Source organism: Carcharodon carcharias, chromosome 7 (genome assembly GCF_017639515.1).
Source record: "Carcharodon carcharias isolate sCarCar2 chromosome 7, sCarCar2.pri, whole genome shotgun sequence".
Classification (NCBI taxonomy): Eukaryota; Metazoa; Chordata; class Chondrichthyes; order Lamniformes; family Lamnidae; genus Carcharodon; species Carcharodon carcharias.
This window is the reverse complement of record NC_054473.1, coordinates 129,805,168-129,818,678: the sequence shown is the minus strand read 5'-3', so window position 1 is coordinate 129,818,678 and position 13,511 is coordinate 129,805,168. Positions and strand designations below refer to the sequence as shown.

At 39.8% G+C, this 13,511-nt stretch overlaps 1 protein-coding gene across 1 annotated transcript in view; it reads right to left on the bottom strand.

Moving 5' to 3' along the window:
• Positions 1-13,511, bottom strand: part of LOC121280585 (glucose-fructose oxidoreductase domain-containing protein 2-like) — a 40,963-nt gene that overhangs the window by 21,414 nt on the left and 6,038 nt on the right. The window contains exon 2 of the mRNA XM_041192745.1: positions 11,383-11,732. Within this exon, the coding sequence (XP_041048679.1) occupies positions 11,383-11,635 (253 nt within the window). The 5' untranslated portion in view covers positions 11,636-11,732. The remainder of the gene's footprint in view (positions 1-11,382; positions 11,733-13,511) is intronic.

Sequence of the window (13,511 nt, the reverse complement as noted above, 5' to 3'; positions counted from 1 at the left end):
ATCTTGGAAGGTTGTGGAGTTGGGGAAGATTACAGAGATGAGGAGGAGGAAGGCCATGGAGAGATTTTAAAACAAGGATGTAAATTTTAAAATCAAGATATTGCTTGTCTGGTGAACAATAAAAGTCAGCAAGCACATGGATGGTAGGGGAATGGGACTTGCTGTGAGGTAAGACATGGACAGGAGAGTTTTGGATGATCTCAAGTTTACAGAGGGCTGAATGTGGGAGACCAGACAGGAAACGCGTTGGAACAATCAAGTCCAGAGGTAATAAAGGCATGGATGAGGGTTTCAGCAGAAAATGAGCTAAGACAGGGGCAAAGTCGGGTGATATAAGAGAGGTGGATAAAGGTGGTCTTAGAGATGTCAAATATGAGATTGAAAGCTCACCTCAGAATTAAATGTGACACCAAGCTTGTGAACAGACAGGTTTAATCTCAGACTGTAGCCAGGGAGACGAAGAGAATTGGTAGTTGGGGAAATGGTGTTTGGAGCAGAGACCAAAAACAATGGCATCAATCGTCTCAATATTTAATTGGAGGAAATTTCTGCTCACCTAGTATTGGATGTCAGATAAGCAGTCTGATAGTTCAGCAACTTTGGAGTTGAGAGAGGTGATGGTGAGGTACAGTTAGGAGTCATCAGCGTACATGTGGAAACTAACCATGCCATCATATTATGTCACCAAGAGGCAGCATGTGGATAAGAAATAGGAGGCCAAGGATTGATCCTTGGGGGTCACCAGAGGTAACGATGCAGGAGCAGGAAAAGAAGCCATTGCAAATGATTCTCTGGCTACAGTTAGATAGGTACGAATGAAACCAGGTGAGAGCAGTCCTGCCAAGCTGGATGACCATGGAGAGGCATTGAAGGAGGATGGTGTGGTCAATTCCATGAAAGGCTGCAGCCAGGTCAAGAAGGACGAGGAGGGAAAGTTTATCTTTGACACAGTCACATAGGATGTGATTTATGACTTTGATAAAAGCGGTTTTGATACTTTAACAGGGTGGAAACCTGTTTCCAGGGATTCAAACAAGGAGTCTGGCAATGGATATGGAAGGCGACAACACGTTTGAGGACTGGGAAGAGGAATGGCAGGTTAGAGGTCAGTTGGTAGTTTCCAAGGACAGAGTGTCAAGTGTCGATTTTTTGAGGAGGGGGTGATGACAACAGATTTAAAGAAGAGAGACTACATCTGAAGAGAAAGAGCCACTTACAATATCAGCTAGCATGGATGGGGGCCAGGAGGGAGGTTGCATGATAAGCAGTTTAGTGGGAATGGGATCAAGGGAACAGGAGATCAGTCTCATGAACAAGATAAGCTCAGCAAGGGCACAAGAGGAGATAGGAGAGAACCTAGAGAAAAATGTGAGTTCAGGGCATTAAAGGAAGTGTGGACAGGTAGGCTACTGGAAGGGAGGGATGTGCAGCAACTTCAATTATTTCAATGCAGCACTGTAGACAGTGAACTCCAATTACAAAATCAGTTATATATTTACATTAAGCCAGATCATCACTGATTTAAAAGTTAACCATAAATGGTACAGTCATACAACATGCTAAGGAACTTTTACATTTGACACTTCTATAGTTTGAATCAGGACAACACCATACTGGTCTGCCCATATTAACTTGGCTAAAAGAAGCTCTCTAATTCTGACAGGAGACCACATTTTCATAGATCTATGAATCCACCAATGGGATAAGAACCAATTTTAGCAATGTAAATATGAAAATTTGGTGCACTGACTTTGATCTCCCATGATCCAAACTACTTAAGTGACATGTGAAAGCACAGTATGCTACTTCATTGAAAGATCCATCCATTAATCAGTTACCAATCTCAGCTGCGGTGCTGTCAGAAGATACCATGCAAAGCCCAGGTACCTGCACCTCAAGCAGAGAAAAAAGTGAGGACTTAGTTGCAACTGTTCTCCTCAATGACAGGCTTTGTTGATGCAGGGAATCAGGAGTTGTGGCCTATTTGTGAAAAGCTTAAATTGGATTTTGGGAGCAAAATTTAATTTGAATAGCCTGATTTAAATATGTTCAAACATGGCTATAACATATGAAATAATACTTCTTTTGTTCAATCAAGGATGGAACTGGCAAGGACAGCATTTATTATCAATCCCTAATTTTGAGAAGATGGTGGTGAGCCAACTTCTGGAATAATCTTTCAGAGGGCATTTATGAGTCAACAATATTGCTGTGGATCTGGAGTCACTGATATGCCAGACCAAGCAAGGATGGCAGATTTCCTGCTCTAAAGGTAATTAGTGAATCAGATGGGTTTTATGACAATCTAGTAGTCTTATAGTCACTGTTACTTAAAACAGTTTTTTAATTTCCAGATTTAATTTAATTATTTTACTGATCAAACTCATGTCTCTGGATCATCCAGTCCAGTAACATAGCCATTGTGCTACCATATCTCTCATACATATATCAAGGTCAATTTTATACTTGTGACATATTCTGTAGATGTCATGCACCCTGGAAACACATAAGGTATGGATTAGAAGAATCCAAGTGATATCAAAGGACTTAAATCAGTAATGTGCTTCGAGGTTCTTTTTCATTATTTTCTCTCCATGTCTACCTCCGTAATGCATCAATAAAGATTGACAGTGCTACTATGCATAGTTCAAACCATTAGGCTCACTCTCCTTTGCCAACAATGAAATAAAAAAAGTATAAGAGTGATAGTGTTTTTATAAAAAAATAATTACTTTTCTTCTGTATTATCATAACCATTTATTTTAAAATTTTACTTTAATATTGCAAGTAAAGCCCAAACAGCAATACCAATTCAAATTACTTAGGAAATGGTTTAATTTTAAGAACTATTAAATCCTGTCAATCCACAAAAATACAAGGTAACTTTAAAATTAGACACTTAACACAAATATTAGGAAATGTGGAATGCTATTTGGTTTCCTAACATTCATGATTGATGAGAAAATATTTCTGTAAATAAAATGTTAAAATTTAATATCCAATATTAACTGCTCCTTTTTATTAAAGCAAAGTTTAAATATTTACAAAGGTCACTCCTTATTTGCAAATAAGGTACAAGATAATTTTTTTCCCAACTTAGCAGCAAGTGTGACTCCATAATGCATGGATGCCACCAAGAATTCCACACCCAAACCTTCAATTCTGTCCCTCTCACTTATTGCTCGATCAGGCTGAGACTGATGTTGCATTATCCAGTATCCTCCTTAACCTGAACCAAACTCAAAATCCTCTTCATCACAGATACCACACTGCTGCAATATCAGTGCTATTCGTGAAAAGCTTAAATTGGATTTTGGGAGCAAAATTTAATTTGAATAGCCTGATTTAAATATGTTCAAACATGGCTATAACACATGAAATAATACTTCTTTTGTTCAATCAAGGATGGAACTGGCAAGGACAGCACTTGTTGCCAATCCCTAATTTTGAGAAGATGGTGGTGAGACAACTTCTTGAATAATCTTTTAGAGGGCATTCCCCCAGTGCTGAAACCCTCACCCACACATTTCTCAACTCCTGGCTCAACTTTTCCATTGTTTCCTCATCAGCCTCCGAACTTCACCCAAAACATGGCCACTTGCATCCCTACCCAAGTTAACTCTGCTCCTCAATTACACCTGCACTTGTAAGACTTTATTTGCTCCTTATCTTCCAAGAGATTCAATTGAAAATCCTTATTTTGTTTTACAAATCCCTGTATAATTTGTTTATCTCCACTTCCACCAGCCCCCAATACCAATACTTGCCTCTTATTGTTCAGATTCAGGCCTTCTTTGGATTCTCTCTCATTTCTATATTCATGCAGGTTAAGGCCTACATTCAGTTCTGAAACTCCAATCCTAAACCCCTCTGCCTTGTTACTTTTCTCCCCACATTACCAAAACCCTACAATTCCACCGCTCTCTCCACCTTCCTTTTTTTGCCCCCAAGGTGTTCTGAGATGCATCATCATGTTAAACATAGCTACACAAAGGCAACTTTCTAAAATGAAAAGTTTAAATGGCAACTTAATTGATGCATTCTGGCTTACTGATATCCAAACGTTTCTTCGTTCAACAAGAAATTGGAAAATAGAGGCAGTGTACAAGTTAAATGAGCTTTGATTAGCCAATGAAAAATTTGCTTAGAAACAGCAACAAATTAACATTTCCTTCTATACCCGACCTGGAAAATTCACTTAAAACTTCATTCAAAATCCCAATCTTCTAGCCTTTGGCCTTCATGCTTGCCACAACATTTCTGCAGCTGATCTGCTCAGCCACCCTCTCACCTCACCTTTGATGTCTTTATCCTCATGAAAACCATTCCTCTCTCTCACCTTTGTCATTCCCCCAGTAAAGACCTCATTTCCACTCCTTTAAGTCCAACAGATGTATATTGGAATGGATATATCAGACAACTGATACACTGCTAGTTTTGGATGGACCACAAAGCACTGACAAGTTCTGCCCTCGTCTGCAAAAGTAATGTCTGGCTTCTTTTCTCTACTGCAAGATGTCTTTTTAAACCTTTTTGCCCTGCCTTGTTCACCCTCACAAACAAAAAAGTTGCAAGGAGCTCATGGATTTCTTGGGCACAGAAACTGAGACCATCTGATCGACTGCCATTGTCACTTCTCTCCCTTCCCCAGTCCACCAGGCCGAACGTCCTCCGAAATTCCCCTCAGTCTTATCCTGAAGTTGTACCTTTCTCTAGTTTCCCTCCCATTTCCCCTCATGCCTCTCTGACTTAGCTTGTCCACCAGACCCACCTTCTGCTCTCTTTATTGCCACGAAACTATTAACAACTCAAACTGCTCTTCCTGGCTCCCATGCTAGCTGACATTGCTAATGGTTCTCTCTCCTCAGGTTCTGTCCTTCTCCCTTTCAAATCTGCAGTCATCACCTCTCTCCTCGAATAAAGAACACTCTTGACCCGCCCACGCTTGCAAACTACTGCCCCTTCCCCAACCACTCTTCCTCTCCAAAATTCTTTAACGTTACTGTCTCCTAAATTCATGCCCATCTTTCCCAGAACTCCATGTTTGAATCCCCTCTGCCTCCCAGACTTCCATCTCTGACAGTACAAATGACAGCCCATGTGACTGCAATTAATTCAAACTATCCCTCCTTGCCCTTCATGGCTTGTCTGCAGCCTCTGACACAGTTGATCACAGTGGAGCATCCTCCTCCAGTGCCGCTCGGTGTTGTCACCCAGCTGGGTGGGACTGCACTCAGCTGGTTTCATTCTCATCTATTTAATCCTAGCCAGAAAACTGCCTTCAATGCCTTCTGTTTCCATTCCCATACAGATACCTCTGGTGTCCTGAAGGATCTATCCCTAGCCCCCTCCTATTGCTTATCTACATGCTGTCCCTTGGTGGCGTCATCCGAAAACACAATAACAGTTTTCACATGTAAACTAGCACCCAGCTTTACCTATTACCTCATGCAAACCCACCACTGTCTCTAAATTAGCAGAGTACTTGTCCACCAGCCAGTACTGAATGAGCAGAAATTTCCTCCAATAGTGGCAAAGACTGAAACCATTGTCTTTGCTGCATGCTCTGAACTGTCTAAGACTGTTCAAATCTGAGTGTCATATTTGACCCTGACATGAGCTTTTAACCACATCGCCACACATCACCTTTATAACATTGCCCGACTTCACCACTGCCTCATTCTCTGCCGTTCTTTATATTCTGACCTGCCGCTCATCTTTGTGCAGTCATATGCTTTTTCCTTAAGTTTGATGTTTTCCTTAACTTCTTCAGTTATCCATGGACGGTGGGTCCTCTCCTTAGAATTTTTCTTTATAGTAGGAATATACCTATTCTGAGTATTCTGAAATGTCCCATAAATGTGTGCCACTGCTTCTCTACTGATCTATCCCCTAGCCTAGTATCCCAGTTCACTTCAGCTAGCTCAGCTTTCATGTCCACATAGTTGCCCTTATTTATGTTTAAAATATTAGTCTTAGACCCACTCTTCTCCCTTTCAAACTGGATGCAAAATGATGAACATCCCCACTACTGATCTAATAATGGAGGGAAGGTCATTATTGAAGCAGCTGAAGATGGTTGGGCCTAGGACTCTACCCTGCAGCGATGTCTTGGGGCTGAGATGATTGGCCTCCAGCAACTACAGTCAGATTGGGCCTGCATTAGGTGATGAAGGACCCAAGAAGGAAAAACCCACTTGACCCTGCCCCCACCAATCCACCTGCCGCAGATGCATCTGTAGAACATGAAGTAAAGTCACGCCTTGAAAGTATCCCACTTTAAAAGTGCCACATGACAGCTGCATCGCTGTCTATGGTTGTTTTGCGGTGCAATATATTGACGGATGAGAGCTAGATGCAAGACTTTTAAACTTAAGTTAACCATGTTGGTTGCATTTACTCAACTGAACTAAATATTTAAGCTAAAGAAATCAAAAGTTAATTTGATTCATTAAACAGTAATAAGCAATGAACCACAAAAATCACCCAAATGTGCCTTTTTTCAAACTCAGCAATCTAAAACCAATAATTTCCATAAAAAACATGATTAAATAGTTTATTCACATTAGTTTATCACTGCCATTTTCTTTCATTTAATTAGTACATAAAGCTAAAAACATTTATCACAATTCTGAAAGCGAAATCACTAGAAATACCGACTGACATGAGAAACAAAAAAACCCATCTTTCCTGACAGTTTAAAATCAAAGCTTTAAAGTAACAATATTGAGCTAACTTTTTCTCTGCATCACTGAATGCCAAAACATAACATGTAAGAAACACTGATGCAGATTTCATAGGTCTAACCACAGTCAGGCAGATGCAGAACGTGACAACCTATTCAACGTGCTGGTCACTGGAGACCAGATAGTGAGAAACTGCTGGATACAGTGCTATTATGGTAAAAGCTTCAAAAAATATTAACTGTGAATGCTTTGGGAATGGAATAGAACAATAAACTGCTTGCATATTAAGCATAATATCTTTAGCAAAAAATAAATTCATATACATACTGAAGCAGTCCATGTCCAAAGCCCAGTTTGGGCTGACAACTGGCAAGTAACACTCGCACCACACAAGTGCCAGGCAATGACCATGTCCAACAAGAGAGAATCTAACCATCACCCCTTGACAGTCAGTGTCTTTACCATCACTGAATCCCCCACTATCCTGGGGGTTACCATTATAAATACTGTGGCTACAAGAGCAAGTCAGAGACAAGGAATCCTGCAACGATTAACTCACCTCCTGACTCCTCAAAGCCTGTCCACCATCTACAAGGCACAAGTCAGAAGTGTGATGGGATACTCTCTACTTGTCTGGATGAGTGCAGCTCCCACAATACTCAAGAAGCTTGACACTGTCCAGGACAAAGCACTCACTTGATTGGCACCATATCCACAAACATTCATTCATTCCCTCCACCACTGACATACAGTGGCAGTAGTGTGTATCATCTACAAGATGCACTGCAGGAATTCACCAAGGCTCCTTAGACAGCACCTTCTAAACCCACAGCCACTACCATCTAGAAGAACAAGGGCAGCAGATAGATGGGAACACCACCACCTAGAAATTCCCGTCCAAGTCACTCACCATCCTGACTTGGAAATATATCGCCATTCCTTCACTGTCGCTGGGTCAAAATCCTGGAACTCCCTTCTTAACAGCACCCTGGGTGTACCTACAGCATAGGGACTGCAGCTGTTCAAGAAGGCAGCTCACCACCACCTTCTCAAGGGAAACTATAGATGGGCAATAAATGCTGGCTCAGCCAGTGAAACCCACATCCAGTGAATGAATAAAAAAAATTATTCAGAAGTCATTGTTTCATGAACTTTAATTGTAACCCTAAGTATTATAAAGTGGTAGATAAATAATATTACAATTATTTCTATTAGGCTTCCATCTTTCAACATGAGATTAAAATGCTGCATGCTTTTTACCAATCAGTCACAACATATTTCACTTCAGTAAATTTGTTGTTTAACAGCAATGGGCAAATGGCTTCTGTCTTTAAGTTGCAGTAGGAGTACAGCTGACATGAGAAATGACATCGCAGACCCTGAGCTAAACATGAACACACAAGACTTTTAAATGTTAATTTCTTAAACATTAATGTTCTAGAGTTGAAAAGTATTGTTGCTCAACCCTAATTTAACTGCATAGAAACATGTTTAACGTGTACAAACAAATCAAAATGGGTCAATCTCGAGCACTTTACACCATTGGCAATTTCTATTGTTTTTTTCTGCCTGCCAATTGGTGAGATTGGGTCTGATCACATTAATATAGAGCTTGTCTCAATGCTGCCTGTAGGAACTGTGGGACCAGGAGAGATTTCAAGCATTCACTTAAATACATGCACAAACATTTTAATTATAAAATCAGGCAAATGCTAGACTCCATATTCAAAACAAAAGCAGAGGCAAAAATTTGCTGTTCAGAAAGGAGCAGAAGTTAGACATAAGACATAAATTAAAGGAATATTTCTGTGGATGCTAAGATAAAGAATTGTCTGCAATATCTGCCAGAGCAGGGCCATGAATCGTAGCCAATGTTAGGCTTATCCATTTAACCTCAATGATATTTTGCTTAGAAAGTTTAAGGGAGGAGCTGATAATGTAGCTAGGGAAACCATGAATCTAGGTAGCTGGGCAAGCAATTATATATCTTCTTAACCAATCAGATTGAAGAACCATGAAACTAGTAACACAAAGACGGAGTAGAATGTATAAAATTGGGTGGGTGAATTCACTGTCAAATCTGGTACAGAAAGAGAAATGATGCAAAAATAAATATTGGGTTGAGAGAAGACGACAAAAAGAAAAATTAAGAACTTAATTTTACATTTTTAAAATCTATAACAATTGAAACCCAAAGGAACGAGATCCCACATAAATTGTTTGATAGTAATTAACATTTGTCACGTTATTATAGGTGCTTAGATTTAAATGGACAAGATCTTCTGTGGAAAGGTTAGTTTGTATCTACCATGCAAATACAGCAACTTCATGCCATTAAATGGATTTCAATCATGAGGCAGGCAGCAAAATGCCATTTTCGTGATGTTAATAGTGGAACAACACATTTGAATTTCCCTGTTTAACCAAGCATCTGCCCTTGTCTGAAGTTGCTGCAGCATTGACATATAAATAATAGCAAATGCCCTCAGTCCCACCATTATTTTGACAGAAAATTATGGTCCATTCTTGACAACCTCAAAATTTGAAAGTATAACCACTGTGGTTGAATACTTATCTTAAAAGGTATGTACATACTGAATTCATTTAGCAGTGTAAGAAGGGAAAAAACAAAGGATCTAAATTACAAAAGAATCTATTCATTTACTGGAGTCATCTACACAATTACCACAATCAGACTTTAAAATATCCAAAATCCCCAGTGTGTTTTTAATGCTGCAGTATGCATAAAGATAACATGTTTACACATGATCACAGCGTACTTATGTTCAGGGTATGCCCTACTGCCCCAGCTTCCTGTCTGGCTATTTCCTCAGTTTAACAATAAACTCAGTGCAACTGGTTGCCAAAGAAAATAGGTAATTTATCTTTGCCTGGGAAATCAGTGAAGTACAGATATTCTATAATATGCCTTTGAATCCACAACACTTAGCTCAAAGACCCACCTCAAAGATTTCATCTGTATTGTCTTTACGAGCCACAAGTCTACAGAAATATATCAGCCTCTCATTTAAGAAAAGCAATGGACTTATCCTCAAAGGAGATTGCACAGGAAGTTATTGAATATGTTGCTTATTCCAGAAGTTTGCATAACTCAAACAATACAAATAATACAAGTTTTCAGAAGTAGAAAAATCATATCCAACAACTTCCCCTATTTACATAATGTACATATTCTAGTATCATGTTATGCTGATCTAAACTTTTATCTTATAGTAGTGGAGGTTTGGTATATAATTTTATTTATTACAGAAATCAGTAATACTAGTAAGGGAACTCTCAGAAGAGAACAGAGAACATGACTGTTTCTCTCTTCCCCTTCCTTCATCTCCTCAATTGACAATTCATGCTGGAGGTACAGTTTCATAGCTCTCTGGTACCTCATCCAGGTGGTCATTCATAACAATACTGTCTACGCACAAGATGATGAATTTCCAGGAAGCTCTTTGGAGCAAAGGTTTCCTCCACTACACAGCTTCCAGTCTAAAATGGCCATACAACTGGTTGGAACTATCAGGAGGCAAGTATATTCTTTTGCACATGTGAAAGGTCAATCTTCCTGTGATCTCTTTACACAGGGAAACTGAACAACGCCAGGAACTACAATGGATTTAAATAAATCCTAAGCTGCTACATATAACTAGCAACCCTAACAAATGAATGGTCCTCAGTTGAAAATTAGGTGTGGAACCTTTACAATAGAAACGTGTTCACCAAATTAGCTTTCTGCCTGTCTGGTAGAAATATTGTTCACATTTGTAGCTTAACTTTGCAATAAAGCAGAATTAGTAGAGGAAAAATGTTACTGTTTCTATCAGTTCAGACAGTTCCTGCATGGTTTGCCTAATTTAATATTTGACAGTCAATTTTACAAGATTCCGTGCCAATGTTCTACAGTTCATTGTTCACCAGATGGGGAGCTGGCCACCCATAAGAAAATTTCACTGGCCAATTGTTTTTTTTTTTTGCTGCTGTTAACTGAATGATGACATTGACTGCATTACATCCTAGCAAATAATTTTTAAAAAACTACAGTGACTGTGTGCAATGGGCTTTTTGCAATCGAGGAAAATTTATATGAAGATTTAAAAATTGATGCAATACAGAAATAAAAAAAATTAGCTAGCCTAATGTAGTTGCATTCATCTGTTGATAAGAATAATCTAACAGCCTTATAGCAAAAGGTTACATCTGCAACGTCGTTATGATCAGTAAAGATAATACAAGTTATAAAGTTACCTTTAATGTGTGTCAGAATTATCTGAAACATTTGAACCTGAGATTTAATTTGTACTGAAGTTCAAAAAAATCAGTGTCACAAAAAAAAGCAGATGGACTCTGCTTTCACAATAGGTTGTCAGGTTGTGCAGGCCAATCATGTTACCACAGAGGACAGGACAATGAACAGTTTGTTTTACTAAGGTGATCTTGCCAGCAACACAGGAGCAGACAACATGCCACCAGCCCGCCACTTTCTGATCAGAAAAGGAGCCTCAATTCCTAAAGAAACATAGCGTTTTTAAAATTTAGCTCTTTAGTAACATTTCAACTCACTGCTTTATTCACACAATTAGCATTCACAGAAGAGTTCTTTAGTGAGGAGTCTTTAAAATCTCAAGATAGCATCAAAGGACATCAGGATCCTGCTTATAGTAATCAGAGAAAGGAAATACTGTACCTAACGCTTTAGCAGCAATCTGGCATGTGAGAGGGGGAGGAATATTGATGCAGATAAGATCCACATCCTGGTGGAGCAAGACATCATCAGTCCGGCTTGTGTAGAATGAAATGTTCATTTCCTCTGCCAGCTGCTTGGCTTCTTCTTCCGTTCTTCCCCAGAGTGCCTCAATGGTAAAGCCTTCAGCACGCAACAGTGGCACCAAAACCCGTGCAGTGGTGCCTGTCCCAAACACACCGACCCCTGGGAGCATTTTCCACTCTGTTTGTTTCTATTGGCAACAAGGTTTCATAGGAAAGTGGAAGCAGATCACCTCTTGAGATTTAGAGCAGGCTGTAATTCTGTACATGCTGTAAAGAGAAAATTAAACAGGGCTGTAAAGTGAAGTCACTTCCTAAAACACAGACTAAAATTACTTCACATCTGATCTCAAGAAATAGGTTCAAAAGATAGGTCATTAAACACTGATCACCAAGATTTAGTTTAAAAATAAACAAACACATCTAGGCCATGCACAAATTACAGGCAAGAGACCTGCTCCCAGACATTTGTGCAATGCAGATCTGGGCAGCCCAAGAATGACAGTCCCTCCACTTTGCCAAAGAAATTGCACTAAGATCCCATATTGAAAAGTATCTCCAAAGCATGGTGCAGGAAGACATTTTCTTAAATAATTTTCTTCCTTATGACTAGCTGCTAGTTTTGAACCTTGTGGTTAACTTAACTCAACTTTGGGAAGGATCCATGGCAGCTGACATCATCACTGACAACAGGGTGGTAAATGGTAAAATATCTTAGAAATGAATCGTTGGCATTGAGTCTCACCTCTGCTTACAAATGTTCAAACCTATCTTTATGGGCTACAGAGATTCTGATGTCTGATGACAGTTCTACTCCAGTTTTCTGTAAAGCTTTACAATGTGTTAACTGCACCATGAATCAAAATTACATCTTAGATAATCTAGAACTTCCCCTTTGGATACACCAGCGCAGAGATGGTGAGAAGCAACAAGACTATTTCCAAAAGTTGCTCACATGCATCATATTGGCCTGTTCATCCATCAGGGCAATCAGCCGACCTAGTTATTTCCCTGCCATATTGATCAGGAACTTTTCAGGAAGGACAAAAAAATAAACAGTTCACTAGGGAGCTGCAGAGTAGGGTGAAAGAATTTAAATTTATTAAAATTTTGACTTTGCATGATGGGATGCCAGTGGCGGGTTTAGTACAGGACAGGATATGTACTATAGCTTTTTGGATGGGATCAATGCCAGGGTGTGTTGGGCTTAACTGAGCCGGAACCCGAGAAGAAGCACGTATGTTGATTTCAGTCATGGTAAGGCACGGGTGGAGGCGAGTGATGTTACAGACAGCATTTTTGAAGAATAGGATGTTGGGTCTGAAGTCAAGGTTAGGGTAAAAGCAGCAAGTAATCTGGTACTAGACAAGTGCCCCATGTGTTCCGATTAAGCCATGGCAAACTTTGAAACTGAATGCAATAAATCTGGCAAATCGTTGACCATAAAGCTGTCCTATTGACGTAAAAAACCAACTGATACACCAATGTCCTTCAGGGAATATAATCTACCATTTGTATCTAGTCTAGTCTACATGGAGGTCCGTGGTGCCATCACCCTCTTAGGGCATAGAAACTGAAGAGAGAGCATCTACATATGGCACCAGTCCCACGTTACATGCTTTACTTGATGCCCTCAGGACAAAGAGACAAGGAATAAATACTGCATTACCAGGGTCACCCATATTAAAGAACAAATAGAAAAAAAGGTTAAAAAGACTAAGTTGCACATCAGGTTAAGTTTGAGCTGGCAACTGGGTGAAAAGGTGGACCTCATGAAGTCCCCAGCATCACAGATGCCAGTTTTCAGCCAATTTGATTGAATCCACATGATATCAAGAAAGACTGAAGGCACTGGATACTGCAAAGGCTATGGGCCCTGACAACATTCTGGCAACAGTACTGGAGACTTGTGCTCCAGAACCAACCGCAACCCGAGTCAAACTGTCCCAGTACAACTCCAACACTGGCATCTACCTAACAATGTGGAAAATTGCCCAGATATGTCCTGCCCACAAAGACCAAGACAAATCTAACTGGGCCAATTGCCAA